Genomic DNA, 26,575 nt, shown 5'->3' with positions numbered 1-26,575 from the left:
CATAAAATAGCATAGCTTCATTCCGTAGGTGGCATAACTACGATGCAAGGAGTGCACTGAACAACTCAGGGATTTGGAAATACAGCGCGCTCCCAGCAATACTTTGTCCGTCGCGGGCGTTGGCCGTAAGAATATTCTTCATATCAATGTTGATGCGATCGTCAAATTCGGAAACACGACCAAAACCATCAAACAGAACTTGGGTTTGTGAGGCAAATGTGCTCTCAAATTTATGTAAAATTTCGTGATGAGACTCCCTATAGGCACACACTATTAGCTCCATTCTCACCGAATAAGCAAATTAACGTACGACTCGGCTTGCATTTTGCTGAGCTCTTCAACAACACCCTTGGTTAACTCAATGTGAGCCTTCCGCGCATCGGCGTTAATCCTCTGGACTTTCTCCCCAAGGCTCAACACAATCAACTGAAAACTGATAAATTTCCGGAAGATATGAAACCTAATACACTCACCTCCTGAATTTCTGTCAATTTATCTGCAATTTGCAATATCGAGTCTCCAGAACGTGCAGAATGTCCTCCCCTTAGCCCCTCTCGGTCAATACGATACCCACTGAAGTTTTGGACTCCTTCAGTTGAAGAGCCAGATGATCCACGTCGAGAGAGCGGTACTGGGGGATCCAGGAACGATACACTTGGTCGAGTACCATTGGCGAGCGTTCGCCTTTGCGGAGACGCCAGCGCCGACTTGGGGCTGGGCTGAGCGCCGGTATCGAACAAAACCCGCGTAATTGCCGCATGCTTGATTTTTGCGGACGTCAAAGCTTCGTGCAGATGAGAGTTGATGATTGGTCGTGATGTGGGCAAAGGTCGTGAAGCTAACACACTTGGACGCCGAATTGGACTTGAATTTGGTTGGCGCGAAGTAAATTCTTGGGAAGGTTCCATACCAGCCTGTGAGTTGACAGAATCCATAGGGACACGCCCCTGTGGGAGCTTTGTCTGGTGTTGGTATTTGGCGGGGGGTACTTCCACTCGTTGAACGGGGCTACCCTTCATCGCAGCTTGTTTTTTATCCGGATGTATGCGCTTCGTAATCTTCTCATAGTGGTGCTGAGTCGGAGTTTCAGGCAATATGAGAGACTCGCGTTTCCGAGAAGCCGACAAATAGACCCCACTATGAGTCTTTAAGGGCATGGCTGTTGCATCCTGTTGGCAGAGCGCCTCTTGGGCTCGAGTAATGATTGGTCTTGCGGGCGTAACTACAAATTCATTAGTACGAGTAGCATCCACAGGGGTACTGTCGAGGCTGTCGGTCGGGGCGTTCCTAGAAACCAGAGCTCTTGTCGAACCTCCAATGGCATTCGTATGATCCTTGCATTTCGGCGCATAATCCTTGTGTATATCAACTCGCCAGGCCATCGGCTTGGTGGGGGCAGTAACACTTGGGGATTCTTCCTCTACAGGAGCATCGGAGAATTCCTTCGTCGGGAGGATATTAGCTTTTTCCACTGGTTTAGTCGTTGTATCCTGTGTTTGGTATGTAGTATCCTCAGGAGTGCAAGTTTCCGACTCCCGAACGGGCATGTCAACGACCTCTGGGTTCATATCTGGGTCTTCCATTTCGATTCCAATTTCTGGGGTCTTTATTGGGTTCGACGAGTGGCGTATGCTTCCAGTAGACTGGTCATCTACAGCTAGAGGTTTGAGAGCCTTCTTGGCGGCTTGGGATAGACGTTCGAGTAGGTCATCATCTATAGACGAGACGTTGTCCTTGTGATATCATATGAATCAATCAAACTGACGCACTTTCTGGGATCTCTTCCTGGGCAGAGGTAGCTACGGCCTGATTATCAGTATGGTATATTGATTTCATTTCTGCTCTCTCGTCGACATGTGTAGGTCTGGCCTCATCTGAAGCATTAAGATCCTTATATTCGGGTTGAGAATCGGGTTGTTGAGCCAAGGCGACTCGCTCCTTTGTGGCCTCTAATAATTCCACTGGCTTCTGAGCCAGTTTATTCTTCGGTGGACGTCCCCGTTTCCGCTATGAGATGATAAATGGCCAATCAGCAAATAAGTAGTTCCGAGGATATCGTGTATCTTGACCTTTGGTGGCTCCGATGCTTCTATTGGCTTGAGCTTGGCGTTATTGGTTACACACTGCTCGGCGTCCTTGTTTTGTGAAGTCCTGGCCTCTTCGACAGTATCCACGAGCTTAAGTTTCGCATTTGTAGCACTGGCTCGCGTCTGACGCTTTGGCAGACCACAATCTTCGCTCTTGTCTAATCGGCTTCGAATTCGGGCTGTGGTCTTATTATCGATCAAAGTGGCCTTGGGGTTCTTCCTTCGCGGAAAAACAGGAGCCGCGTGCGGAGAGGAACCTGCTTCAGTATCTGCAGAATGTATCGACTCGATAGGCGACGATACTTGCATCCGTTTTGAGACTGCCCCATACTTGACCCTTGCGCGAATAGCAGTAGTGCGGCGCGGTTGGATGCGCTGGGAGCTCGAGACAACGTTTACATTCGTCGTCTTTTTCTGCTTAGCTGGGCGCTGGAGACTAAGAGGTGGAAGTTCGAAAGGATCGTCGCCGACAAGTTTGCGTTTCCTTGCCGGTCTGGGCGAAGGTGATGGAAGGTCTGGAGGCGAATACACCTCTGGGAGTTCATCTGCGGTAGGAGTGGAAGGAACTAGCGTTTTCCCAACTGGCTTCATTTGTCGGACTCGAGCACGAGTGCGAGGTGGGGTAGGTAGAATGGGGGCATCGCCAGCCTGATTATTTGTCGTTGTCTGAGATTCAGAGTGCTCTGGCGTGTCTTCCGGATCAACGTCAGTGAGTTCCGATTCATCCGCATATGCCAATGTAGCGAGCTTGGTAGCCCTTTGGGATTTCTCAGCCGCAACACGTTTGGTCCTAGTCGGGGCTGGTCCCACAGTTTTAGCGGTAGATGTTTCAGTCGGTGCGGTAGCAGGTGAGCGCAGGCCAGGCGATGCTGTAGGATGCAGGGTTGAAGGAACTACATTGGTAGACTCCTTGAGCTCAGGAGTTGCAATCGCCCGCATCGCTGTGTCAGGAACAGCTGAAATCCGCTGGAGCAGAGATCGGGGTTGCGCAGCTCGAGCGGCAAATTCAGTGGGTTCGGTGGGGGTTGGCGGTGACGAATCTCTTGACGAAGGCAAGTTGACGTCTGCAAAATCGGGTAGTATAAGTAACTGTCTAAAATGGCACGATCAATCACTTTCATTTCCGAATCATTTCTTCGGCCTGCTCCTGTAAAATTATTATTAACTTAAAGATTTCACGCCCAATGGCTAGTTTTTTTCTTTGTCTTACGTTGCTTGGATTTCTATTCTTTTTCAGGTGGACGCTGAAAATAGCGTTGGATATCTTGGTGCTCGCCAAGGAGGAGTGTCGTATTAACGTGCTGTTGTCGTTTAAAATACTACCCTAGACTCGCAGTTAGATAATATCAACCTGATTCCATCGATTCCAGCTGACCAGATCGCGCGCAGCAAGAGCGGCTTTGAGTCCAAATATATCCGGCGAGGCAATAGAAAGCCGTGTCTTCAGTGGCGATCCTGGAATGTGAGTATCGGGAATCGCCAGCACCTCTCGGCTAGAGGATATGAGAGGCGGCTCGGTAACCTCAAGCTCTACAATTATGCGCGATGCTATACAGTATTGCAGATCAATACAGACGTGTGGCAACCCAACTTAACTGTTACTGACCATCCTGAGAGATTAGTTCGATGTTTTTTACTGTGGTAATTGTAATGATTAAGACATCATTGTCCCCATTCTAGACGAAAAATAATGGTTAAATATCATATCACAAACACGGAAGACAGGGTATACCTTATCGCAGAATACTATGCACAGGTTCTCATAATCGAGTATGATGACGTTGCTTGGCGGTGTTTGAGTAAACTGCGTGCCACAGTACGATAAGTCTTTCGTCATAAACAGTTGAGGCCTAGGGCATAATTAAGTTCATAGCGGAGCACGGTGTACCGAGCTACATGCCTCTCAATCCCGGCCGTTGACATTGTTCGCATAATGTCGAGAACATGCTATGCACAATAGTTAAATTCAGTGATAGGGGGTTACCAGGAGAACTCCGCATGCAGTACCTTCTCAGAGTTACCTCCATTCGTAACCGAGTGTATGCTAGCCAGTTCGTTGGATATTTCATCAGGAAGCCTTTCGAGCGCATATCTGCTACCGAAGAGGCTATCAGCATAGGCCTTGCGCGTCAGTTTGCCGCTCTTTGACGAGAACATAGTGAAAGAAAGTTCGAGAAGAGTGTCTAAATGGAGGTAGTCTAAACCGAAATAGGTTCAACGGTCTGCAATGAGTCATTAAAGCGAATGTATGCGTACCTTTTGCATCAATGATGAGCTTTGAGAGCGTTTCACTGATAAAGAGATACTTGTGAGCCAAGGGTCGAGTCTCTAGAGGGGAAGCACGTACACCCCAAAGATAGAAGGGTCCAGTAGCATCACCTTGTTACTTGGAGATGAGCATGTATATAAAAGTGTAAGAGCCAGCTATAGCAAACAATCAGATGCTGCGACTAGTCTCGGTCTAGGGTACTCACGGAACGTGCAAAGCGTCCACCAAAGCTCTGGGTCCACGAGGACCGCATGATTCCACATATTACTTGACACATTACATCGCCCACAACGCTTACGTCTGCTCAAATGTTAGAGAACACGAGTGGGAATATATCGGGCCCGAACCTTGATCCTCCGAATCGACGATACTCTGAAAATGGGATCAGATCCAGATTCAGAAGAGACACGCCATACTACCTACCAGAATTGGCTCCATAAAACCTCGGAAAATGATGTCCTCCCACGCTTTGGCGCTCCCTTCGTCGCTCCTCTCTAACGTGGGCTCGAGCTTAGCCTCAAAGAGCCGGCCAACAGTCGCTGCGCAAAAAGCAAGAGTTGGCCGAGGAAACGTCTTGTGAAGGCTAGCTATGCTTTCAGGCATGACCTCCACCAATCGCGCCCCGTGCTCCACTATCTCAGATCCAGACAACTCATCCGCTTCCTGCATACGAACAGTGAAGAGTCAACGTGTTCCGGGTGGCGCGCGGAGAAGACAAGCTTACCAATGCTTTGAGGATATCGTGTATTTTGTTCAGAATTATCTTGTGTTTCTTGTCGCGGCCCACGCTATTGCTGAGTGTTGACATTGCCGCATTCATCGTGGGCTGGACCGTCATCATCGACGCTTGGGGGACAAGGTATTTGCTTCCGATGATACCGTCTCCGGATGCGGGGTTCATTTGGCGATCGTGATCGAACCCATAATTAAACCTGGAAACAGGACGCTGTCGATATAAGGAAGTTTGGGCTTTGTATCAACGATAATGCTGGTAGCCATTTTGTATATTAATCCGGTTGCATTGGCTGCGCTCTCCCCGCAGCATGCATAGAGACACCTTGTGACAGCATGAAACGTTTACACATTTCCATTCTGCCCAGCTATTTGTCCTTTGCTGACAAATTGTAGCTCGCCACCCAATAAGGAATAGGCCGTCGCATTGGTCCACGAAGACCATCTCGGGAGCTCTCTGTTCGATTTAAGAGCCTTGCCTCGTGGGATCGCCCGAGCAAGTACACTCACCAGCGCCTACCCAGCTTATAACACACACTCCCTTCATTGTGCGCAAGACGTTGCGAGTGCCCCTCGGTCAACCCAACTTTCTTTTGCCACCAACACACTCGAGTGGCTCCATTTTGCTTATATATTTCACTGTTTTACGTTCTCTTGTGCTCCCTGTCGATCCCGATGTCGGCTATCTCCTCCAACCTTGGAGTCATCTCGGCTTCTGATACCGAGCTTGAGCTCAGCTCTGGCTCTCAGTCCGATAGCGATTTCGAGATTGTTCTTGTCACCCAAGCAGTGGCAGGTATTGTCATTTCAGATTCAGATTCCGGGAGCCTTGTCTCTGCTCCCACCGACCTGAGTGAATCCAGTGACGACGAACATATTTTTGTTCAGAACATCACCCAATCTGCACCAAATACACCCCGTCCACCCACGTTCTTGCCACCTCGCTTGGATGCGACACCCCGTCCTCCGGCAGCAATTCCCCGCCCTATATTTGAACATGGTCATGAATCCGATGCCTCGGACCGTGAAGATGACTCGTCTGTCGGTAGCCTCTACGACTCTGACTCGGACGCCGACGGAAGTGTCCTTACTCACGCACGGGCTCGCACCGTAACAATTACTCACGACCGACTCGAAACTCCCACCGCCCATCGTCCAATTGCCGCTCTCGGTACGGTACATGGGAACGAGAGTATCGCAACTATCCGGCCGGCCCTCCCCACAGTGCTGGCTGCTGGCACCTTGCGTCGTTCCACTCCAGCTGGTATGCATACACCAGCCATTACAACCAACACTATCGCCACTATCTTGGCTTCCGCACCACTTTCACCGCCTACTCCTTCTGATGGTGGAGAAATACCTTACGCTCCTTTCACTCCGGCCCCAACGGCAGTTCCAGTCCCTGTGCCTATCGTGGCCCCCACAGCGTCGGTCCCGACCCAGCAGTCACCAAAGCACGCCCTCCAATTCCTACTGCCTCCTTGTCACAAAGAAGATGTGGAGTGCAATGAATATAGCTAGAGTCAAGCTCGGGTTCAAACCGTTGGAGCATACTATCCGTCGTCAGCTTAACTTGGACCGAAAGCAGCAGCGTAAGGAGGAGCTTGCAAAGAAAGAGGCTCAGAAGGCAGCCAAGAAGGCAGCCAAGGAAGCGGCTCAGAAGAAATCAGTGGCCAATACGTCTGCCAAACCCAAGAAATCTAAGTCGAAACCAAGGCTAGATCGAAAGCTGCTGTCAATCCTCTTGTCGCCCCTGTAACTGCCGGTGGGTCACCCGTCTCGTCCGAGGATGAGGCGCCTCGTGTACGCCTATCCCTGTTCTCGCCTGTCAATGATATATCCGAGAGAAGTGATAGTCCTGATGAAGAAGCGTATGACGAGGCGATCAAACAGCTTGACGAGTAAGTAATTAATATCTTTTTAGAACGGACAAGCTCAAACGATGTCTATTTCGATCAGACATATGCTTAGCCCTCCGGAACACCCGACTGCTGCTTATCGTTACTTGCTCAACCGTGCCTTGTTACTTGAATTCCGTATCTGCACACCCAACACGTTGCCCACGTCCCATGGGGCAGCTATTGCCATGGTCAAAGCCAATGTTCATATCAACGTCCTTGACTATATTTCAAAGCGCAAGGAGGGCTTCAGCGGTCTGCGCTCTGTTATGCTTGCGAATGCAAAAGCCCTTCGCAAGGACGTGAGGAAGCGTCGTATGCCAGCGAAGGCAGTCAAGTCGCTTGGCCTGCATTCTCTTCTTATTCACCACTAAGTATCCGAATGAAGTTCAATTTTAATACTGAATCAATTTTAGTGCCTTTGTTTCTTTCACATACAAATATTTATCACACACCGTATTCGCTCAAATCCATACTTCTCCTTTGATTGTCTGTCTTTTCTTGGTTTACCAATTCTATCTACGTGTACCATACGACTTGGCGAGTTACAATGATATGACCTGTGATCCCTCCTTGACCCGTTCACAGTAAATGCGTGGTCGATAGGTTGGTTTGGGTTTGGATAACCATTCTCTCTCAAACAAATGAGCCAGTGTAAAAATAAACATTTATGATATAGCTACATAGGACCGCCTCTATGCGAATTCGGGTGAGCAGTGCTCTCCAGGACCATAGGGCTATCAGGACATGTTAGTGGATGGAATAAACGCTCGATAAGCCTGGTATACCTTGCTCGTGAGTGCAGTAAGACCAGCAGAGTTTTCGCTCGTCTGGCGCCCACTCTGAGGGCCCGGCTTGGGCTTTTCGCCTTTAGCAAAAGCATCCAAGATCTTTTTTGTAGTCTCGGGAGTGAGATCCTCCTATCAATGTGCAACGGGGTGTTATTAATTGTATAAAGCCTGGCAAATGGTCACTAACATAGAAATCATCGTTCATCGCCAACATTGGGGCATTGCTGCATGCACCCAGGCATTCAACTTCTGCCAGCGTGAATTTACCGTCTTTGGTTGTGTCCCCGACCTTGATACCGCCGAGGTGAGATTTAACAGTTTCGAGGATTTCTGTGGAACCACGAAGCATGCAAGGAGTTGTCGTGCAGACTTGAATAAAGTTTGTTCCAATCGGCTCGCTGGTGATTTCTATTGTTAAGTAATTGATTCATTATAAAGGTAATCAAGAGACGTACCGATTGAACATTGTGTAGAAAGTAGCAACCTCATACACCCTCATAGGAGGCATCTCCAACAACTCAGCAACATAATTCATCGCGCTGATGCTTGTCCATCCCTTGTTCTGACGCTGTGCGAGATCAAGTAACGGGATAACTGCGGCCTTTTTGTATTGAGGTGGGTACTTGGCGATAGTCTCCTCCGCAACTTTGAGGTTCTCGTCCGTAAACTTGAACGGGATCTTCATATCACATCCGATCAGCACCTGTTTCCGCAGATGAACTACTTCATGAAATGTACCTTGGGGTTATTGTATGGGGTATCTCGATGCTATACGTCCTGGTCAAAACGCATCCCACCTCAATCCCACACAAACTACGCACCACGAACAGCGCATCTGACCTCCGTGGCGCCGCATTGGAGAACGGCCTAATATTATGAACGGGCCTTGCCCTTCTGATCGCTGTTCGGACTACAGAGGCCATCGATGACAAGGTCGGATTGAGGTCAGTCGCAAGCGGCAGCGATCAGGAAATGCACCCAATTGCTAATCAGTCATTTGCTGTTTGGTAACACTACTAAGGACCCTGAATTTCCCACAATTTGGTTGGTCGCCGATCTGCGTCTCTGGTGCTTGACGCCATTGCTTTCATCTCGTCTACGATGATCAGGTCTGGGTTATCTGTTGCTAGAAGTACCAGGAGTGCAGGTGCGATTCATACGAATGGTGTAGGAAGAAGATGGATTGGTACTACCACGCGCACTTCGAGGACACAAGGTTTTGGGACTCGAAATTCTGGAGCATTTATTACTGGAGCAGCTCTTGCCGCTGCCACAGCCACGATCTACGCATTCAACGCGGCACAAGTAGCACATAACGAAGACCCTAACTCTATAGCAGCCTCGATTTCTGGGTCAAAAAACACTGCGCCGCTGAAGTTGGAGGACGACGGAAAACTCCATACATACGTATGGGGTTCAAACAAGTAAGTACTTGCATCATTGGACAGCACGCTTCTTTGATATTAAGCGCGTACATTCAGATATAATATTTTGTCACCTGGTTCAGGTAAAGATACCATTCGAACGCCAGAGGATGTCATATCCTGGACCGGTTTAGCCTTGCGAGATCTAGCTTTTCACGAAAAGCACGCCGCTTGTGTCGATGCCGCGGGAGATGTCTACCAATGGGGCGATGCTTACTACGGAGAAGGAAACTCAAGTGGCGGGCCTCAAAGGACGTTGTCAGGAAAGGTAAGGGATAGCATATATGCGGTCTAGATAAGCTCATGCTCATTCCTTGGTCCCAGAATGTATCTCAAATTGCTTTATCAGCTGCCAGAGTCTTTGCTCTATCAGAAAAGACAGGAAAAATATACGTGCTATCCCAGGATTCAGAAAAGCAAACTAGAAATGACACTACGGAAGGTTCCTGGTGGAACCTTGGTGGGTGGCTGGGTGGTAATTTTCTGGTCGACTATCTTGAACTGAAGGTTGACAGTAAGTTGAACCGCGGCGAAAAGTACGCATGTTATCCCCTATAGGCATTCTTGCGATCACTTAATCGAATACTTTTTCAGGTTTACATCTATCTCAGCGGGACGCGATCACCTTATTGCACTTACATCTCAAGGACGAACATTTTCACTGCCTATTTCACTTTCTGCGAATACTTATGGTCAACTCGGTTTCCGTAAATTTACGCTTCCAGATAGCACCGCTGAAAATCCATCCATTGCCCCACGCATCCCTATTGAACTAACGCCTCGTATTTTGGAGGACCCTCATGCACTCGCCACCCCCTTTGTGCGCACCGGACAAACAGGTTCATCAACATATGTGGATCCTGGTATTGGCTTTTGTGATATGCTGTTTGAGATTCCCTCGTTAAGGGGGCTGAAAATTGCTCAAGCCTCGGCCGGGGACCGGTGTAGCTATGTGAGAACCGAAGATGGACGGGTCCTGACCTGGGGTGCTAATTCGTTTGGGTATGAAGGTATTTTTCACTTTCTTCGTCTACTAAGCTAACAGGTCCATGCTTTAGACAACTCGGGCTGGGCGCTACGGTAGTTAAAGAAGCGGTGACTATCCCTACAGAAGTAATACTATCTCGCAATTATCCGGCCGGAAGTAACGTGAAATGCACTGGTCTAGCGACAGGTGCGTACATGAATGGCTCGCCCACGTATTGGTACCCACGTCTAATACAAATATTTCACTTCATCAGGCGGTGATATAGCGTACTTTGTTGTAGATGTGATTGCTCCCGATAACACTGCTTCCGTAGATGTATTGGCATGTGGTATGGGTCAGTGGGGCGGCCTAGGAAACGGCCAATTCTTGCAGTTACAGGGAGCCCCGGTTAAAGTCAAATCTGTCAGTGGAATTACCGAATGTAAGTGCGAAGTCAAATCTTGTATTTATTAGATGACGTTATTGAATCTCTCTGATTAGACAATGAAGCTACGCGTTCCGTGCAACCGCTTCGGACGCGCTCGATTTCGGTCTCGCCTGCCCCCCAGACATCTCATGCCTTGTTGACTCTCGACACCGGGACACTTGGCGAGGCCCCAAGTGCGCACCGAGCTCATCCGGTGGGTCACGATGTCCTCGTACTTGGTTATAATGCCGATGGTCAGCTGGGCAACGGAAAACGCGCTAATTTATGTGTCCCGAGCCATGTGTCTGCGCTTGGAGGTGTAGTTGGACGAATGATGCTCAAAAATCGCGAAAAGGTCGCATTGATAGATATGCAGGGGCGCAGTTGCGGAAAAGGGAGCGTAGAGGAAACTGCCGTAGCCGGCTGGAACTGTAGTGCTATATATTGGCGCGTTACATGAGATACGCTATTTCTGTATATCGAACCCTCAGATGATCAATTTGTGATTTGGACCACGTGCAACCATATATGTTCCATCCGGTATCGCGCATAGCTAGGCAGGCGCGGCCTTTAAATTTGAGGCTCGGGCGCGCGCAAGGAATTGCGAGCTCAAAGTTTTTCGCTGCGAGTACACTTGGGTACTCATCAAGATTTTCTGTTCCAGATTCCAAGTCCACACGCCCACGGCGCAAGGTGGGTACCCTGGAATCATCTCTCAGCTGATCTGGAGATCGCTTACTTCTTGATAAATAAGGCTCAAGATCGATTCCAGCTCCACCGTCGCCCTTGCTTTACATCCAGCCACAACATAGCGATGTCTGCTCCCGCGCAACAAGATACTCCCAAACCTCGTGAAGAGTATAGACTCCCGACAAATGCACGCCCGACGCACTACGATCTTACAATCCAAACAGACCTGGATGCACTCACATTCAAGGGATTTGTAATCATAGAGTGCGTTGCGTTATCTTGCCTTCACTTTGCACACTGACATAAATCGTTAAGTCTCGATATCGTGGAAGAGACCTCAATCATCACCTTCAATTCATCTAATCTCATTCTTCACGAGAATGGCCTTAATGTAACATCGGAGGCCCTCAAGACTGAGCAAACCCAGAGCGTCAAGCTTACAGGGGTGGATGAGAAGTCTGAGCGCGCATCGGTGCAGCTTACTACTCCACTTCCCAAGGGAAGCAAGGCCAAATTGCGGATTGGATATGAAGGGAAGTTAACAGGAAGTATGATGGGTACGTGCAGTCCAGCTACTCTTATTAGGTTTTATCTCAGATTTATTTAAAGGATATTACTATTCGTCCGCCCATCACGAGGGCAAGCCAAGGTATGATAAGTTTTGTTTTACAAAATTCGAATATAATAGAACGACCGCAGGAATTATACCTTGACCCAATTTGAGCCTACCGCTGCACGGCGAGCATTCCCATGTTGGGATGAACCCGCACTCAAAGCTACCTATTCGGTTACTATGATTTCGCGCGAAGATACAGTATCGCTTTCCAATATGCCTGCCACTAACGAGAAGCCGTTTGTTGAGAGCGAAGTTAGCGAGAGCGAGAAAGGAGGTGTCGGAAAGTTGGTCAAAATGAAGATGAAGACTAAGGTCGAGGGTACAACAGTCAATCAAAAGGGCTGGAAGATAACAACTTTCGAGAAGAGTCCTCCGGTTCGTAGACTATATGCTCACACAACCTCCAGTTTAATTCGTTCCGCAGATGTCTTCCTACCTCGTAGCATTCGCTAATGGACATTTCGAGCACCTCGAATCCTCTTATACTTCACCTATCAGCGGGAAGACCCGCCCATTGCGTATCTATGGTATATGATTACTCTAAATAATTGCATGCATGGTCTAACTTTGGAATATAGCTACCAAGGATATAATTCACCAGGCTCAGGTGCGTCTTTCACGGACATAAATTCGATATTACTGATCATTTGGTGTAGTTTGCACTCGACGTCAAAGCCAAGGTCCTTCCTATCTACGAGAAGGTATTTGATGTCGAGTACCCCCTTCCCAAACTCGATACTCTTGTAGCCAACGACTTTGATGCTGGCGCCATGGAAAATTGGGGCCTGATCACTGGTCGCACGTCTGTCTTCCTCTTCGACGAGAAGAAATCTGACTTGGCGGCTAAGAAGCGGGTTGCGACTGTCCAGAGCCACGAGTGTGCCCATATGTGGTTCGGTGATATTGTGACCATGAATTGGTGGAATTCTCTCTGGCTGAACGAGGGCTTTGCAACAATCGCTGGGGAGGTTATAATTATTGACAAGGTATTCCCCGAGTGGCGCGTGCATAGTGAATTTATCACGCACCACCTCGAGCGTGCTCTTGAGCTTGATGCACAGCGATCTTCTCACCCTATAGAAGTGGATTGCCCCGATGCAAATCAGATCAACCAGATTTTCGATGCTCTTTCTTACTCCAAGGCAGCATCGATGCTCCGTATGCTCGCGCGCTATGTTGGAGAAGACACGTTCTTGAAGGGCGTGTCCATCTACCTCAAGAAGCGCCTGTACGGCAACAGCGACCCCAAGGACCTATGGGATGGAATTACAGAAGCTGCTGGTGTCGACGTTGGAAAGGTTATGAAAAACTGGGTCTTCGAGATCGGTTTTCCATTCTTGACGGTAACGGAAACCGCCGATGGTATCCACGTTCGCCAAGACCGCTTCCTGTCCACTGGAGACGCTACAGATGCGGAAAACCAGACAATCTGGCATATTCCTCTCTCACTACTCACCGTCGGAGCCGATGGTAAAGCCACTGTAGACCACAGCATCGTCCTCTCCGAACGCGAAACTGATATCAAGCTCGATACCAGCAGACCTTGGAAGCTTAATGCGGGAACTGTTGGTGTATTCCGTAGCGCATATACACCCGAGAGGTTGGCCAAACTTGGAGAAGAAGCCTCGCGTTCGGGGAGCGTATTTAGTCTTGAAGATCGTGTTGGCCTCGTCTCCGATGCTATGGTCCTTGCTCGTGCAGGATATGGCAAAACTAGCGGAGGATTGAATCTCATCTCTCGTTTGCATGACGAGAGCGAACGTGCGTCGCTACCGCTTGGAATTTCAAGAAGATTAACTGACTAGTTATTTATAGACCTTGTATGGGAAGGAATTGCATCGCACTTGAACACGATCGAGAAGGTCAGTGACCTTTATAACCTAGAGTTACGACGCACTTCAATTTTTCAAACAGGTCTGGTGGGAGCAACCGGCAGAACAGCTCGAAGCTCTTAAGGCTTTCCGTCGAGTATGTCGCATCTAAACCTAAACTAAACCCACTTTCACTCATCTTTTCTTTCTTTCTTTTTCTTAGTACCTTTTCACTCCTTTGGTTAAGAAACTTGGCTATGATTTCGACGATAATGATGCCCCAGACGTTCGCCAATTACGCACACTTGCGTAAGTTTGACAGTTAAGTTTTATTCTAGCAGAAGCTAACAGCAACTACATGAATAAAGGATCACTCAGAGTGCCACTGCCCAGGACGAAACGTGAGCCTCCAAATCTGGAGTTATCTGAGAATTGGCTGACACACTTTCCAACAGTGTTATCAAGGAGCTTCGCTCACGATTTGCTCATTTCCATTCTACCGGCGATGACTCTAAGATCCCCGCTGACCTCCAACGTATCATCTACCGCACGGCCGTACATTACGGTGGTGAGGAGGAGTACGAGGCTGTTAAAAAAGTGGGTACATATCCAGTATTATGATAATATCGAAACTAAGCTGGCCCAATATAGATTGCGGAAAACCCGCCTACACCTTCCTCTAAGATCGCCGCTATGTATGCATTTATTCCCATTATGAAGATTTGTTCGTTCGCTTAGTTTATGACAGGTTGGCAATGACGTACGCTCAAGACAACTCACTGGTCGAGAAGACACTCCAGTATATGGATACAAGTGTATGTGATTCATTGAAGCAATTCTCCATTCCTGTCTAAAGCGTCGCTCTCCGCACCTACAGGTTAAGGATCAGGATATCATGTACTACTTTGCGGTAATTCAGTCCCACGATCAGCTGATGTACAAGCTAATACATACTATTATCTGTAGGGCCTCTCTGGAAATCGCGCAAGCCGTCGACGTATCGCCAAGTATTTCAAGGAGAATTATGAGAAGGTAAATTAATACTCTATTGGCACTGCATGACTATCCGTATTGAATGATCGTTGGTAGATTTACAAGCGTTTCGAAGGCAACTTCTCTCTCAACTACCTTGTCAAGTATTCGTTTGATAGTTTCTCTACTGAGAAAGACGCTAAAGATGTGGAGGAGTTCTTCAAGGACAAAGACACTTCCAAATACAACCTTGCTCTGGCTCAGGTATGCAAAATGTGCGGGTCGATTCATTTCCACTAATTGTAATTGCAGACCCTCGACTCGATCCGTGCGAGCACCAAATGGCTTGATCGTTCCCGGGACGATGTTGCGGAGTGGCTGGCTGATTGGGAGAAAAAGATGAAAGCATGATTTGAACCATAGTTGAAGCAGTTCACAGGCGCCATGTATCTGAATACATTACTTCAATTAACGCTTTGGCCGTTGTGACAAAGTGATTAGGATTGGAAAAAAAAAACGCATATACTCTTGCACTACTTGTCTCAGATAAATATCTACTAGTTATCATGCGGACCAAGGGATAGCATAGAGAAATTGATGCTCGAGGATACTGAAATGTACCTCTCCTTAACAATCTTAGCAACATCCTAGACATATCCTCTCAGTGTCCGTAACTATTCGAACTGCACAGTGACCAAACATACCTCTAGTAATTTATCCTGTTCAGAAGGGCCATGGTCAATTGGGCCTGCTCGTCGGCCATCCAATTCTATCAGCCTTTTCTCCTTGGTCTCAGGAGATGGTGCGATCACAAAGCACGTAAAGTGCAAATCGGTGTCGAGGCGATCAGGTGCGGGAACGGCAGATTGGCCGGATGTAGCAGCGTCGATGTGAGCTTTAGCAAACAACGTAGTCTCTTCAAGGAGCTTGCCGCGTTCTTCAGGAGTACGCCCTACAGAAAGGTGTTTGCTCAGGTAGTATGCGGGTTAAGGGTAAAGCTTACCTTTGCACAAGTCGATGAACTGGGCTAGGGGGCTGCCAGGTGTCAAGACAATATCGCTCTGGTATCACAAAAAAAAACTATTGGATACTGTTGTATGAGTTGAATAGACACTCACATTCAAGATTGCATGCAACAATCCGATCGTTCCACATGCGTTGGAGATCTGGATCAAGGGCAGTTGTGAGTTGTGGATCTCAATCATTCGTAAGCTCTAACCGTTTGTTTGATGTAAATCAAAGTGGGGTCGATATCCGGTTGAGCCTCCTTTGCAAGTCGCTCATCATCATCCTTTCGCTTTTGCTCTGTAGCATCAGTAATCGGAAATAGGAGGACAACTGCTTTGCTAGGGCTTGGTACCATTGCAAGCAGCTAAATCAATTATAACCATGTTATTTGCCTCGATAATACCTTACAACCCAAAAACTCACCTCCGGATCAAGTCCGTACACATCGGAGAAGCCGAACAGCTTGGTAGTTAGTCCCAGCTTTCCAGACCACTTATTAAGATATCATAAGTGAGTCCACCATCGCTCATAATCCCATAAAAGGCACATGACCGCTACCCACCGCGTTAAAGACCTTGAGATGCGTTTAATTTTACGAGTCTCAAAATTACGACGGCACTCACCTCCGGGTTACTTTCTAGGGGAATCCACTTGGGATCAGGTTTCATCTCCTCGACAGTGTGAGGTGTTGGAATGTCTCCACCAGTGACAGATGAAGCAGCTGTTGCGGCAGCGGAGTCCGGAATACTAGCGGGCATGATTGTGATATGAGAATTACTGAAGGATGATGGTAATTTATCCAAGTATAGCTGGGTAGTCTGGTAAGTGATGATGGTGGCTCCAACGATGCATGATTGATCATGGGTGCACAGCCATCCTCATGTATGCGGACTGTTCGCGTCCACATGAACAAATCTAGTCAAACTTCGGTCGTGAGCTGCGTTATGTACACTGACATTATCGTGATCATAAGTACCCATACAACGTGAAAAACAGTCATTCCCTGTCTATGTAATAAACCATACAATCTATCGATGATCAACAGTCGGCAAGGCCGTGTAGTCGCCCTTTGGACTTGCACCAACGAAGCCCAAAGTAACCCCAAATCTCCACAACGAGCGCTTCCAACGTGGTTTCCCAAGTAGATTCGGATCAACGCGGTCGACCTCACCGTTCTTGCGCATCTGGTACTTGGTTCCCCTCCATTCCACTTCACTCCCAAGAACCGCCCGTAACCAAATTGGGAAGGCAAGCAGCTCGCGTAGCATCCATGCTGCACAGAACGACTTGAATTGATCAGCTGGGACGTGATGCATCGCTAGAGCGGCATAGACGTAAAGATCAACTGTTATCCATGCTAGTAGATGCAAGCACAAGAAGACGAGGGGTGGTATAGGAATGCTGAGCTGTTTGAGTGACCATATGGTGAAAGCTCCGGCGGTTATCGATTCGGTAAGTGGTTCAAGTAGGGTAGCGGCGAGAACCATTGCTTTTCGAACCCGAATCCAGCGAACTCTGCGAGCGATATACCCGGAGAGTGGCATATTTGGCGGCAGGGTGTTAAGTGCTACATCGCATGAGAGTGAGTGTCGAACGTCAAGCTCGTGCCATAGGGCAGACGCAAGGAAATTGTCTTCAGCTAGGAACTTTCCGAAAGCAGCAAGCCCTGTCTGATTCTCGCTAGGCGGTCCGAATCTGGGTGCAGGGGTGATAGGCGGGTGGTGCTTTAACGTTCCGTTTACACGTGCGACATCGGAGCGGCGGTACATATTTGATTTCCCCATGACGCACGAGTCAATCGCCAATGTGTTGAGAGCAACATACATTTTGGCATGAGTAGTATTGAGGAAAGCAGCTTCAACGCGAGCTCCCCAGGTCGTTAATGGCGCAGCTGGTGGGACAAACGGCACATGATGTACAAGGCCAATCCGGGGTGTCGATTCTTGTGTTAGTGCGTCGACGGAACGAGCAAGCGTTCCGGGGGCAGACCAGATATTAGAGTCTAGTACCCAGAGAATGTCATGTTCGGCACGGTCGTATGCCTCCATTAGGTTATTCACTTTGGGATTGACGCCTACCAGGCGTTCGCCTGTACAATGGTCAATAGGAGTAATGGCTAATGGCATATACCCTCTTACCAACGACTGCCCTGGCATTTACATGGGGATATTTTGCGAGCAGTTCATTAGCAACGTCGAGTGCCTGATCATCAGCGTCGGCCACGCAGAAGAGAATCTCGAAGCGCTCCAGAGGATATTCCTGCAAGAAAGTTGACTCAAGGTTTTCGTACAAGTTGGGGTCGAGCCCTTTTAGAGGCCTTAGGATAGATACACCAGGTACACTCAGAGGGTCGTCTGGAGGTGGTGGTGAAGAAAGGGGGGAACGGGGACGGATAGAGTAACGCTTTTGTCTATGATAATGTAATGAATTTAAGTATGATGTACTACAATAAGAATACGTACACGCTCCGTAAACCAAGCAGTAAAATGCCCCATAGGATTATGTACCAAATTATTCCCACCCAGGCCAAGGCCGTTGCCATGCCTGAAACTATACTGCCTCCAGCACCAACTCCAGTGCTATCTAATCCATTTTGTACCCGACCATTGTCTCGCAAGTCCGATCCGAACCCAGAGACCTAAACAGAAAATCCAAAAAAAAACCAATGAAACCCGAGACGCAGGTTGGACGCGAATCTAATATACAATATATCACGTGACCCTTTCTCGATCGTGCAGGGTTCGCGAAGCTCGCAAACAAGCGGCTGAACATCTTCGCTCTTGGTCGGCTCGAACGCAATGTCTCAAAACAATGGCCGACGTCTAACAGTAGCCCAAGATGGATATTCTGGGATACCTCATCCGTCTTCAGTGCTCAAGAAACGGGCCGCTCCGGACTATTTTGCGGCCCCTCCTCCCAGTCGCCCTGGACGTGTATCAATGGCACCTATCGCGGGTGGTCCTCGCTCACAACTTGGTCAATCTCTAAGTCAATCCTCGACTCATCCCCATGCACCTTCTGGTAATACTCTGCGGATGTCTATGCTTCGTCCACCCCCAGCGCCTGTCGCTCAATCAAGCTCTGGAATGGCCAGTAGTCGGGGGGTCAACCATAATCCTTATGGCAAAACACCACTTAGGAATCCGTCAGCAAGGTAAGACATGCGAAGTTATAGAGTGTCTCTTTCCATAACCTTTCTCCAGTGTTCGAAAGCAAACAGCCAATTACGGTGCCAGTCGAATGTCGGTAGCACCCTCCTTCTCGCAAGGAGCTATGGCAGTAAAGGATACACGCCCAATCCGAGATAAAAGCTTCCAGCTCATGTGTGCTAATGAAGTACTAGACTACCTTCAACAACGTCAATTCAAGTATCCGATTACCTTGAAGACGCTAACTTCCCCTACAAATAAGGATTTTCAGACCATATTCATATTCCTTATTAACGATGTTATCGACCCTAATTTTCAATGGGGTCGTGCGGGACGCAAAATGGAGGACGACATTATTCTACTTTTAAAAGACCATCGGTATCGTTCTGCCGATACTATCAGTAAATCCAGCTTGGCCGCCGTTGGAAGTATGCACGCTTGGCCAAATGTACTTGCCATGCTTCATTGGCTAGTAAATCTTAGTTTGGTGAGCTTGTTCATACCTTCTAGCTTAGCATTATTCCTTATCATTCAACTAGCTAAAACTTCGATTTATGGATTCAATGGCGGAGAACGACCCATGGTTACCAGCTCCTGTAGATCCCGATGGCAAACCTTCCTCAGAGTGCGAACCGGATGCTGTCATCGACGATTACATTGCAGCAACCTACAAACTATACCTGAGTGGGGAAGACCAGTTCCCGGAGCAACTCCAGGTTCTTGAGGACTTCTTTGGTTTGTTTTCTCATTTACACCTCGGTCGCCACTCTGATCCCCCTCTTAGACCGTCGAAGCGAAGCTGCGAACGTACAAGTAGAGAATGACACAATAGCTTCGAACCGAGCGACTAGCGAGCTACAAACCCTACTGGCTAAACCGGTATGCTCCCTACTTCAACTATCATGATTTTATTAATGCAATTCAATATATAGACCGAACTTGCCCAAGCCAAAGCAGCGTTAGAGGAAGCTCAACGATTGAAAGAGCAATATACAACCGGCATCGAAACTACCCAGCGCAAGGATGCTAAACTAGTGAAAAACATTCAAGCGTTAAAAGAAAATGTTGAAGAAGCTAGTGCGTATTGCGGCCGCACATACCGCTCACGGCTGATTCTCGTCTCCCCCTAGACCAAAAAATGCAAAATCTTGAGAAGGAAGAAGCTGCATTGCAAGCTGCCATTGCAGCCCAGCCCATCACTGCTGAAGAAATGCAACGTCTGGCAACCGAAACGGAGAAACTCCAACGGAACCTCCGGGAGATGCAGACGCGACATCGTGATCTCGTCCGACAGAACAACTCGAGCGAAGTGGCGCTCTCGCATCGAGTGCACCAACTCGACAACGCAGTCACCGAGTACAACGAGACGTTATGGAAACTTGGTCTCCTCCACCAGCGCCGTGCTAAAGGTCCCAACGATTCGATGGAGAGCAACGGAGAGGAAGACGCTGAAGGGGAATACGAGATTGAACTTAATTCCGCGGCTAACGTTGTCGGGGAGATGCTTCGAGGCGGAGGGACGTTGAACGGCGGGCTGAAACATAGGGTCCAGCCAGCTTTGAGCGCCTTGGCTGACGATGCAAGAGAGGCTCGAACCGAGCTAGACAGCGAACGCCTGGCCAAAGAAAGCGAAGTTGATAAAATTGCGGAAGAAATAGAGCACATTGGCGATGAGACGGATATGCTACGCCGGAAGATCGACATGATGCAAGATAAAGCGGAAGAAGTCAAGAACGTACGTTTTTCGCTTTATGATTCTGCCCATTCCATTGATCTGGCTTTGTAGGCTTCAGCCCTAGTCCTTGGGGAGCTCCGTGAAGAGATTGAAAGACTGGAACGTGATTTAGCCAATGTGGGTGTGGGTGCACAAAGCGCGCTCGTCAACGCCCAAACAAGACTCGGGGCTGCAGAGGCTGAGTACGTATCGGTCTGAATGCTGAACTTCGGGATTCTCACAGTCAACACCAGGTTCCAAGATATCACTTACAAGTCGGAGCAACTCAAAAAGCAGACATACGAAGAGATAATGAAGCATACAACACAGCTACTTGAATTCCGCGAGCAAGTTATCAACAAACTGGAAGAGTTCCGGGACACTGCAAACGAATATTGAGGTTTGGGGATGTCCAAGAACTGTTGTGCGCTGATATACCTTAATTTTTCGTTGATTTTTTGTTCTAGATTGGTGTAACATTGATCTTGTATATTCTGCGGTGTTTGGCTCTTTGTTTTGCGATTTAACGATCCTTGTATGTAATCGATCAAGGCAAGGTTGAGCTCAACTCCGCCCACCCTACGTTTGATTTTTTACTTATCCAAAAGTCCATTGTTACTTAAATCTATTTATGGCCTTGACGAATATTTACGAACTGTTCGGGGGTCGGTTTAACGAATTTTAACTATTTGACAAAATCTTAGCCACGAGTTAGGTGCCATCACTGTGCAGCTCCCTGCAGGCTTGACAGATGCATCGTAAATCATCTTGATCCTTTCTTCAGCTACCAAGCCTTATTGACGCATGCCCTGCCCTATCCGATTAGCGATCTACGTCAAGTCCCAGACACACAGGAAGTCTTTCTTGCAGCCGATTCGGATGTGAGTATTGTCTGTGAGATTCTGGAACGGGTTGCCCCAGACGACCCAGTTGAAGTCGCCAAGTAAGATTTACTTCAAATGTCAAACCTTGTTGGTACAGCAACCTACTGAACCCCACCGCTGTATAGATTTCATTTTGATTCTCTTTCGCATGATAACGATGCTGTATCGTCAACAGTCGAAATTGTCAATACACCCGCGCAACAACCGGTTTCTACCAGCCCTATCAAACTGAGTATTCTTCAGGGTACCCAACTTGTTCCCAAGTTTAATCGCACACATCCGGACACCGTGAAGATCTTGCTTGCGGTTTATCGCGTAGTGGATAAAAGCATCGACTTGGTGCTGACGTTCAATGTGCCGGTGCAGGCGGAGAAAGAAAGCAGCGCGGTAGATGCAGAAGGAGCAAAACGATGGACAGACGCCTACGAAGCTGCGGTGTCGTCGCTCAAGATCGTCGACTTTGGTTTGTTCGCGTAGGGATGTGTGATGATTGTAGAAATAGTGTGTATACAATGATGTTAGTACAAGTGAGATCGTGATTCTCGCTCCTCGAAGTTTAGGAGGGCCGCTTGGGTGGGGTTTTGTCCCCCCAGATAGGTGCCTCTGGGTCCTACAAAGCCAGAGTCTCAGTGGTGGCGTGGATAATGTGACAAGAGACGGAAATACCAACTGCTGTTTCCGGAGCGGCTCGGTCGATTGAGAGACTCCCACACCTCGAGCACGCGCTGCATCAACAGCACGTTTATGGTCAGGTGCCAGTGACTGAGTCGATAAAGGCTTGGTTGGTTAGAGGAAACGCCCATGGATGTATACACATACATCGTAGAATTGGTCAGGATTGGGCGTAGTCACTACGAAACTATGTCAATTAAATATATCCTTGATAAATTAATAGTCACGCTCACCACGCATCAGACCCCACCCGCCAATAATCACTGAGAAAATGATGAGTACTATAGTTGGTAAAACAAAGCTTACTCACCGCCTGTCGAATATGCCGCCCATGTCGCCCAACGTCGCGCGCTCATCCTGAGATCCAATGATAATAGACTTGTTAGATAGCCGTAGACGGGTAATCTCAAGACCACACGTGATGGAGCTGACAGCAGAGAGAATTTCTGACATATGACATCACAATAATAGTGAATGATCGAGCGATCACAATTACATACTGTAGATGGAATCGAGCCACACTCCCACTGGCCAATCAATCATAGCTGTCAATCTTAAAATGAACCCGGGAGTGGATCTGGCCTCTCGACCCGCTTCTAGTTAGAGGCGTGTAGGGCTTTTTCAACCTTGCTGATATTTGTCTCATGCTCGGTTTCGGGAGTTGCTTCAAGACTTGAGGACCAAGATCTACATGAACTTTTGGCCTTCGCGAAACCCCCAGACACACTGCTTATCGGATAGTGGTGGCGCGAACATGCGAGGCTCGAATTACATCCCGGCAAGACGCGCAGAAGTCTAGCCTAACTTGAATCAGTGTAACACGAGTCTAGAGACATGTGAGAACTTATAATAACTTCGAATTTGCTGCCAAGCCCTATGAAACAAACGTGTGCGGAGCGTGCCACAGTTCTATGAGCAAGAAGTTGTCTCTTTTAAGACTTGCCCTTGACCTAGCATGCATCCCTAACGAATACATAACTCGAATTTCGTTCTCAGATTGCTCTGGTTGTCTTCGAAGAGAACCAAGTTCAACGTGGCCTCCTATTATTTGCGTATATGCGTATAGCCAGAGTACTGGTAGTGTGAGAACAGTGTTTGTGCAAATTCAAACCAGAGAATCTGAGCCCGACGGCCAGTACGGAGTTGTGCATGCCGCACTTCAACGGGAGGGTGCATTATCCGCCCTCCATCAAATCCAGGCGAGTAATCGAAATAGATAACCCTTACATATGGTGCGCAGCGGTTAGGATACCAAAAGAATACTACACATGGTTTATTCTCCCATTATCCCCCTCTTCTTCATTGAACTTCTATATAGGTGCTTCTCGGGTGTACATGTATCTCTCTTTACATACACACATCACCGAGTCAAGTATTCTGAATTTAGGGGATGACCGATACGCCCGCGAAAAGGGGGTCTTTCCCTAATGCACGGCAATCAGTCCGATCCAATCGCACAAAATGCACTGGTATTCTACATCTTTGAACGGAAGGTAATCGTACCCAGCAGAGGATGGCATGCAATCGAAGCACTTCGAATTCAGAACGTGGTCGAATGTTACCTATATTACTATAGCACCCGAGAATAGTCTTAGTCTGTCATTGAAGGTAAGGTATATGTTATAGTTTAATAGCAACTCCAGCTCGAAACGCGCGGCATAGCGGGCCGCGTTTACCGCGCCGTGGATAATGACCAAGCCTGTCCGAGCCGACTTGTCTTCTCCCGACGGCATACGTACCGCCGTAGGGCATTCTCGGCTGCCCGAGCGACCGAAGTAGAAGATGACCATTGTGTTACACATAGACTGTCTTCGTACAACTTCTCGGGCGCCAGTTTCCAGCAGGACGTGGAAGTCTGCCAAAAAAAAATCAATATGGAAAAACTCGAAGCATACGGCATAGGAGAAATTTCAGACAACGCTGTACAGTAGTTAGCCTGGACTCGGTACCCCACTCGAAATGGGTTCATGGATCGGCAACAAAAAAAAAAAAAGCTACGTAGTCATCGAAGCGTCCTACGCCTTGCATTGATCTTCATTTGAACACTTGACCCCACTGTGTGGCGCGTTACCCAGTAATTATGTAACTGCGGTTTACGGGGTCCAATAACTAATCGCCCGGCGGCTGTGTCGCTGTCAATCGGTGTTTTTCGTTTTGATTGACTTTAGGCCTACACCCCGTTCCGACAACTGTGCGTGATTTTATGCACACTATTGCGGGGTATCCAGCAAACATTTCATTTGGCCTCGCCCGCTCTCCATGATTTTAATCGAAATGTGAGTTCGGGTCGGAGCCGTTGAATTGATTGACGGGAGCAAGAGCCTCGACCGGATGTCGCTCGGTCAGACGTCGGTCCGTCGTAAATTGGAAGTTGGAGCCAAGATGCTACCATTATCACGCTCATCAACATTCGACCAGTAGCACAGTCATGATCATGAGGTCCTCAATCACTATGGAAAAGGTGGATGTGGTAATCGTACTTCGATAATAAGATGCTATATGGACGTTGTACTATACATGATATTTCCCCACCTGGCCCATCCGATGGAAAACTTACCTACAAAAGGGATGGAGGCTGGGACTTGCTTCTTTAGCCTCGAGCAGGTGGTGTGGGTGGCACGACGTCAAACCCGCTCTGACCTGCATCAGCCGGGAGGGTAGCCGTCTCGTTAAGGTGTTGCTCGGCCAATAGGGCACGACGTTCGTCATCCTCAGCAGTTTCACGGGATACGGGTCGAATAAACGCCGGTGGCTCGACCAAGTTGTTGAACAAGAACTATACCGCGCGGGAACTCAGCCAAGTGCGACAAGTGACTGGGCTCGGGCAGACTTACCGTGCCATAACTATGACCCGGTCACGGGGATAGGGAAAACCCGGAGCATAAGCGAAGGTCAGTAAAACGTATGGAAACAGGATACCCAACCTTCGAATCACGCGCAACGAACAGTCACTCACACAAGGAGGGCGAATCCGATGATCTGAAGGACCGAGTATGGCCATGCGAGATGTTCCCAACCAAGTCCGAGGCTGACGATCCAGATTCCGAGGGTGCGACAGGTATCTGTCGTGGAACGCGCAGTTGCACTCACGCGGAATGTCACACTCAGTCCGAAAAAGTTGAACGAGGCAATTGAGAACATGATCAAAACCGAGGCAAGAACCACATTGGTGTGATCGATAATCTGGTGCCATCCACGAGGAAAGTCAAAGAATGGAGACCGAGACGCGAGCGGGGCGAGGATTGGCATGCAGACGAGGATCGACAATGCACCAAAGAGGCCCTCGAGGCCAACAGCCATCAGCGGTTCGATCGTATAACCCTTCATAATCTTCTCCTCGACAACGAATTGGGTAGCCGTACTAGGCGAAGAGAGGGTTCAGTCAATGTGGCGTATGGGGTTGTGTAATGGCTTACAAGAACTGAGCAAACAGCACGAACAAAACTCCGACAAACACGGTGGTAGGTTCAGGCTCATTGGGAGCAATTGATCGAGCAACCGATGTCATAAATGCATGGACAGCCTCGCCCGCTTCATCTCCAACCACGTTCTTAATGAGAGAGCCGCTGAGTCCAACAAGACTGACGCCAGCCATGACGACAAACAGAGCAATCCATTGGTAGAGATAGAGATGGCGGCGAAGGAAGATGACCGAGAGAATACCAACCCAGAGAACAAGAGCCCCACGGGTCATTTGATAGATAGAAACTGGTGTGTATCTGAGAATAGAACGGTGAGTTGCGGCCCGGGAGAATCCCGGAATACTTACAGGAGTCCGACATTCATAAGCTGCGGATAGGAATGTGTCAATAGCGACGAGTGCATGTGATAAGACAGCAACGTACGGTTGTTCCAGCAAGATCGCAGAAGGCAGGGAGCCAGAAATAAACAAGCTTCCAGCCGGTTAGTGGAGGGTCAGGCTGGGCCTTTACGCCCGCTGCGGGCTCTTCCTCTTCATCAGTCGAGGGGAGTTGGGGTGGCAAGTTGCGCGTGGTATACCACTTCCAAATAACAGGGAGGAAGCCTGAATGAGGGAAGGGGGAAGGTGTCAATGGAAGACTCTAGTGGCAACCTGGCACATACAAAGCATTTCCCCGCTAAACATAATCAGAGTCTGCCATACTAATATCCGCAGGTTAGTGAGCAGCAAACTAAGCAAGTTTCTGACATACCGGGCTGCTCGAAATTGACCCGAGGTCTACCGGATCCGGGCTCGCAGTTCTCAACACACATACGGTCCTGCCATTTCATCAGGAGAGAGTTGGCGCAGCCTGGGAGCAGTCAGTCAAAGGTGCGACATGTATCTAAAATTGGCGCACCCGTAACGAGCATGCCTGCTATGAGAAATGGGACCAACGATGATCTGGCCATTGGTGTAACGAGTGGCTAGTGCTAGTGCCTAATAGAATCGAAGATAATCAAGAATGTAATCGACGGTGTTGGGGAAGAGAGTGGGCGACAGAG

General features: G+C 48.4%; 10 protein-coding genes across 10 annotated transcripts; 4 read left to right on the top strand and 6 right to left on the bottom strand.

Annotated features, from left to right (window-relative positions):
- Nucleotides 1–37: 37 nt before the first annotated feature.
- Nucleotides 38–5,257, bottom strand: RhiXN_01892 (uncharacterized protein; the record flags this gene model as incomplete). Its single annotated transcript, XM_043321711.1, has 17 exons — nucleotides 38–257; nucleotides 311–426; nucleotides 474–1,714; nucleotides 1,770–2,007; nucleotides 2,070–3,176; nucleotides 3,298–3,411; nucleotides 3,463–3,635; nucleotides 3,694–3,763; nucleotides 3,820–3,937; nucleotides 3,976–4,034; nucleotides 4,095–4,285; nucleotides 4,344–4,378; nucleotides 4,435–4,511; nucleotides 4,562–4,656; nucleotides 4,704–4,728; nucleotides 4,780–5,019; nucleotides 5,081–5,257. The coding sequence occupies 17 exons, from the start codon at nucleotides 5,255–5,257 to the stop codon at nucleotides 38–40; spliced, it is 4,296 nt and encodes a 1,431-aa protein (XP_043187534.1).
- Nucleotides 5,258–5,763: 506 nt separating this feature from the next.
- On the top strand, nucleotides 5,764–7,360 carry RhiXN_01891 (uncharacterized protein; the record flags this gene model as incomplete). The annotated part of the gene is made up of 4 exons (XM_043321710.1): nucleotides 5,764–6,585; nucleotides 6,638–6,757; nucleotides 6,805–6,989; nucleotides 7,060–7,360. 4 exons carry the CDS (start codon nucleotides 5,764–5,766, stop codon nucleotides 7,358–7,360), a joined length of 1,428 nt encoding a protein of 475 aa, XP_043187533.1.
- A 321-nt stretch (nucleotides 7,361–7,681) lies between these two features.
- Nucleotides 7,682–8,700, bottom strand: RhiXN_01890 (NADH dehydrogenase (ubiquinone) flavoprotein 2; the record flags this gene model as incomplete). Its single annotated transcript, XM_043321709.1, has 6 exons — nucleotides 7,682–7,723; nucleotides 7,775–7,906; nucleotides 7,965–8,175; nucleotides 8,233–8,456; nucleotides 8,516–8,545; nucleotides 8,599–8,700. 6 exons carry the CDS (start codon nucleotides 8,698–8,700, stop codon nucleotides 7,682–7,684), a joined length of 741 nt encoding a protein of 246 aa, XP_043187532.1.
- A 178-nt stretch (nucleotides 8,701–8,878) lies between these two features.
- Nucleotides 8,879–15,095, top strand: RhiXN_01889 (peptidase family M1 protein; the record flags this gene model as incomplete). The annotated part of the gene is made up of 26 exons (XM_043321708.1): nucleotides 8,879–9,201; nucleotides 9,259–9,469; nucleotides 9,526–9,737; nucleotides 9,796–10,203; nucleotides 10,260–10,375; nucleotides 10,443–10,610; nucleotides 10,670–11,026; nucleotides 11,260–11,288; nucleotides 11,350–11,549; nucleotides 11,601–11,842; nucleotides 11,895–11,934; nucleotides 11,985–12,276; nucleotides 12,326–12,428; nucleotides 12,480–12,508; nucleotides 12,558–13,662; nucleotides 13,717–13,763; nucleotides 13,816–13,869; nucleotides 13,936–14,021; nucleotides 14,081–14,113; nucleotides 14,168–14,309; nucleotides 14,364–14,407; nucleotides 14,461–14,527; nucleotides 14,590–14,622; nucleotides 14,679–14,744; nucleotides 14,802–14,948; nucleotides 14,997–15,095. The coding sequence occupies 26 exons, from the start codon at nucleotides 8,879–8,881 to the stop codon at nucleotides 15,093–15,095; spliced, it is 4,653 nt and encodes a 1,550-aa protein (XP_043187531.1).
- A 146-nt stretch (nucleotides 15,096–15,241) lies between these two features.
- RhiXN_01888 (peptidase C12, ubiquitin carboxyl-terminal hydrolase 1) lies at nucleotides 15,242–16,450 on the bottom strand (the record flags this gene model as incomplete). Its single annotated transcript, XM_043321707.1, has 8 exons — nucleotides 15,242–15,331; nucleotides 15,389–15,636; nucleotides 15,688–15,745; nucleotides 15,803–15,850; nucleotides 15,904–16,056; nucleotides 16,116–16,184; nucleotides 16,255–16,266; nucleotides 16,316–16,450. 8 exons carry the CDS (start codon nucleotides 16,448–16,450, stop codon nucleotides 15,242–15,244), a joined length of 813 nt encoding a protein of 270 aa, XP_043187530.1.
- Nucleotides 16,451–16,720: 270 nt separating this feature from the next.
- Nucleotides 16,721–18,234, bottom strand: RhiXN_01887 (glycosyltransferase family 21 protein; the record flags this gene model as incomplete). The annotated part of the gene is made up of 3 exons (XM_043321706.1): nucleotides 16,721–17,781; nucleotides 17,831–18,102; nucleotides 18,155–18,234. The coding sequence occupies 3 exons, from the start codon at nucleotides 18,232–18,234 to the stop codon at nucleotides 16,721–16,723; spliced, it is 1,413 nt and encodes a 470-aa protein (XP_043187529.1).
- Nucleotides 18,235–18,490: 256 nt separating this feature from the next.
- On the top strand, nucleotides 18,491–20,954 carry RhiXN_01886 (HEC/Ndc80p family domain-containing protein; the record flags this gene model as incomplete). The annotated part of the gene is made up of 8 exons (XM_043321705.1): nucleotides 18,491–18,846; nucleotides 18,896–19,328; nucleotides 19,381–19,576; nucleotides 19,626–19,720; nucleotides 19,774–19,918; nucleotides 19,972–20,576; nucleotides 20,628–20,758; nucleotides 20,810–20,954. 8 exons carry the CDS (start codon nucleotides 18,491–18,493, stop codon nucleotides 20,952–20,954), a joined length of 2,106 nt encoding a protein of 701 aa, XP_043187528.1.
- Nucleotides 20,955–21,186: 232 nt separating this feature from the next.
- On the top strand, nucleotides 21,187–21,916 carry RhiXN_01885 (Ran guanine nucleotide release factor; the record flags this gene model as incomplete). The annotated part of the gene is made up of 4 exons (XM_043321704.1): nucleotides 21,187–21,220; nucleotides 21,271–21,313; nucleotides 21,382–21,498; nucleotides 21,565–21,916. 4 exons carry the CDS (start codon nucleotides 21,187–21,189, stop codon nucleotides 21,914–21,916), a joined length of 546 nt encoding a protein of 181 aa, XP_043187527.1.
- Nucleotides 21,917–21,995: 79 nt separating this feature from the next.
- Nucleotides 21,996–22,467, bottom strand: RhiXN_01884 (uncharacterized protein; the record flags this gene model as incomplete). Its single annotated transcript, XM_043321703.1, has 5 exons — nucleotides 21,996–22,049; nucleotides 22,106–22,201; nucleotides 22,259–22,290; nucleotides 22,345–22,374; nucleotides 22,422–22,467. The coding sequence occupies 5 exons, from the start codon at nucleotides 22,465–22,467 to the stop codon at nucleotides 21,996–21,998; spliced, it is 258 nt and encodes an 85-aa protein (XP_043187526.1).
- A 2,234-nt stretch (nucleotides 22,468–24,701) lies between these two features.
- Nucleotides 24,702–26,482, bottom strand: RhiXN_01883 (integral membrane family protein; the record flags this gene model as incomplete). The annotated part of the gene is made up of 9 exons (XM_043321702.1): nucleotides 24,702–24,887; nucleotides 24,946–24,955; nucleotides 25,068–25,472; nucleotides 25,528–25,830; nucleotides 25,881–25,900; nucleotides 25,957–26,135; nucleotides 26,195–26,233; nucleotides 26,284–26,382; nucleotides 26,431–26,482. 9 exons carry the CDS (start codon nucleotides 26,480–26,482, stop codon nucleotides 24,702–24,704), a joined length of 1,293 nt encoding a protein of 430 aa, XP_043187525.1.
- Between the last annotated feature and the right edge of the window lie 93 nt (nucleotides 26,483–26,575).

The sequence above is a fragment of the Rhizoctonia solani genome, chromosome 16 (assembly GCF_016906535.1).
Source record: "Rhizoctonia solani chromosome 16, complete sequence".
NCBI classification, from domain to species: domain Eukaryota; kingdom Fungi; phylum Basidiomycota; class Agaricomycetes; order Cantharellales; family Ceratobasidiaceae; genus Rhizoctonia; species Rhizoctonia solani.
This window is presented reverse-complemented; position numbering and strand designations above follow the sequence as displayed.